The 1,124-nt window shown below is 34.7% G+C and overlaps 1 protein-coding gene across 1 annotated transcript; it reads left to right on the top strand.

Moving 5' to 3' along the window:
- Positions 1 to 230: 230 nt before the first annotated feature.
- LOC109592167 (uncharacterized) lies at positions 231 to 838 on the top strand. The gene is made up of 2 exons (XM_020007698.1): positions 231 to 434; positions 499 to 838. The coding sequence occupies exons 1-2, from the start codon at positions 389 to 391 to the stop codon at positions 789 to 791; spliced, it is 339 nt and encodes a 112-aa protein (XP_019863257.1). The 5' UTR covers positions 231 to 388; the 3' UTR covers positions 792 to 838.
- The last annotated feature ends 286 nt before the right edge of the window (positions 839 to 1,124 follow it).

The raw sequence follows: 1,124 nt of genomic DNA, 5'->3' as shown, positions 1-1,124 counted from the left end.
ATGAACTGGTAGCAGTTAATGATTTAATAATACATAATGTAACTAAGGACTATGCTACTGAAGCTCTTACTAATGTACAGGGAACAGTGAGACTACTACTGATACAGGACCTATGAATGAGGATGATATCTGGAGACTGTATTGAATGAATGAATCTAGTGATTGGTCTCTTTTCTTTGTTTAATTCTTGTGTTCTTTATTTCTTGTTTTTGTCTGTTTCTTTTGAGAATGTGTTTTTTTGTTTTACTAAAAATCATAATCTACGGACTATATAATGAGATTCATGCTCTGAGCTTGAGCCTGACTTAGTCACGTGATTCGTTTGACTGTAACAGAGATTTGAATTCAAAGTAGAGGTGGGCGATACCAAAAATTTCCAAGCTCAATTATGGCAACTCCTTTTGTAAAAGAGTCAAAACGACACCAGCCACTAAGTTAGTTATTGTATATTGAGTCTGCTATGATCCATTAATGAATTATTCTTTCCATTTTCTATAGAAATCTTTGATCTTGATAAGATACTTACTTTACTAAAGAGGCATAGATTTTCTAGTCACAGATATTATGATCTTGGTCTTGATCTGGGTCTGCATTCTCATACACTTCATGATATTGAAAATAAGTACTATGGAGATGCTGATAGATGTCTAAGAGAGTGCTTGATAGCATGGTTGCTACAAAGAGATAGTGTAATGAGAGGTGGTCCAACTTATGATGCACTAATACAAGCATTGAGGAAGATGGGAGCGAATGCTGTAGCTGATGGGATTGAAGAAGATAGTAAGGAATAATATTTATTATTTATTTTAATTTGGAGGGAGTTATTGACGGTTGTGGCCATGTCCAGAAATTAAAGGACACGGAAGTTAATTTTTTAGTAAAACTCCGTAAATTGTTGGAAGCTAATTCTACGCAACATGAATGGAAGAATAGGTTTTCACTCTTCTACTGAATGCCTGAAGCAGCAGCCAGCTTTACTTTGCTTAGCATGCTATGCTACAACATTTGCTCATTGTTTTAGTATAAAATATTTGTGGCAAATATGATGTTGCACTGGAACATTTCTAGCTCAAAGATAAGGACTATTTACGCTGCCATTTTACATTCATTTACATGTACCGCAT

Source organism: Amphimedon queenslandica, unplaced genomic scaffold (assembly GCF_000090795.2).
Source record: "Amphimedon queenslandica unplaced genomic scaffold, v1.1 AMPQUscaffold_6095_Cont21943, whole genome shotgun sequence".
Lineage (NCBI taxonomy): Eukaryota > Metazoa > Porifera > Demospongiae > Haplosclerida > Niphatidae > Amphimedon > Amphimedon queenslandica.
The sequence above is the reverse complement of the archived record's forward strand: the minus strand, read 5'-3'. Positions and strand labels throughout refer to the sequence as shown.

Coding starts and splice junctions, on each gene's coding strand:
- LOC109592167 (XM_020007698.1), top strand. CDS start 389: ATGGCAACTCCTTTTGTAAAAGAGTCAAAACGACACCAGCCACTAA. Junction 435..498: donor AAAACGACACCAGCCACTAA/GTTAGTTATTGT, acceptor CATTTTCTATAG/AAATCTTTGATCTTGATAAG.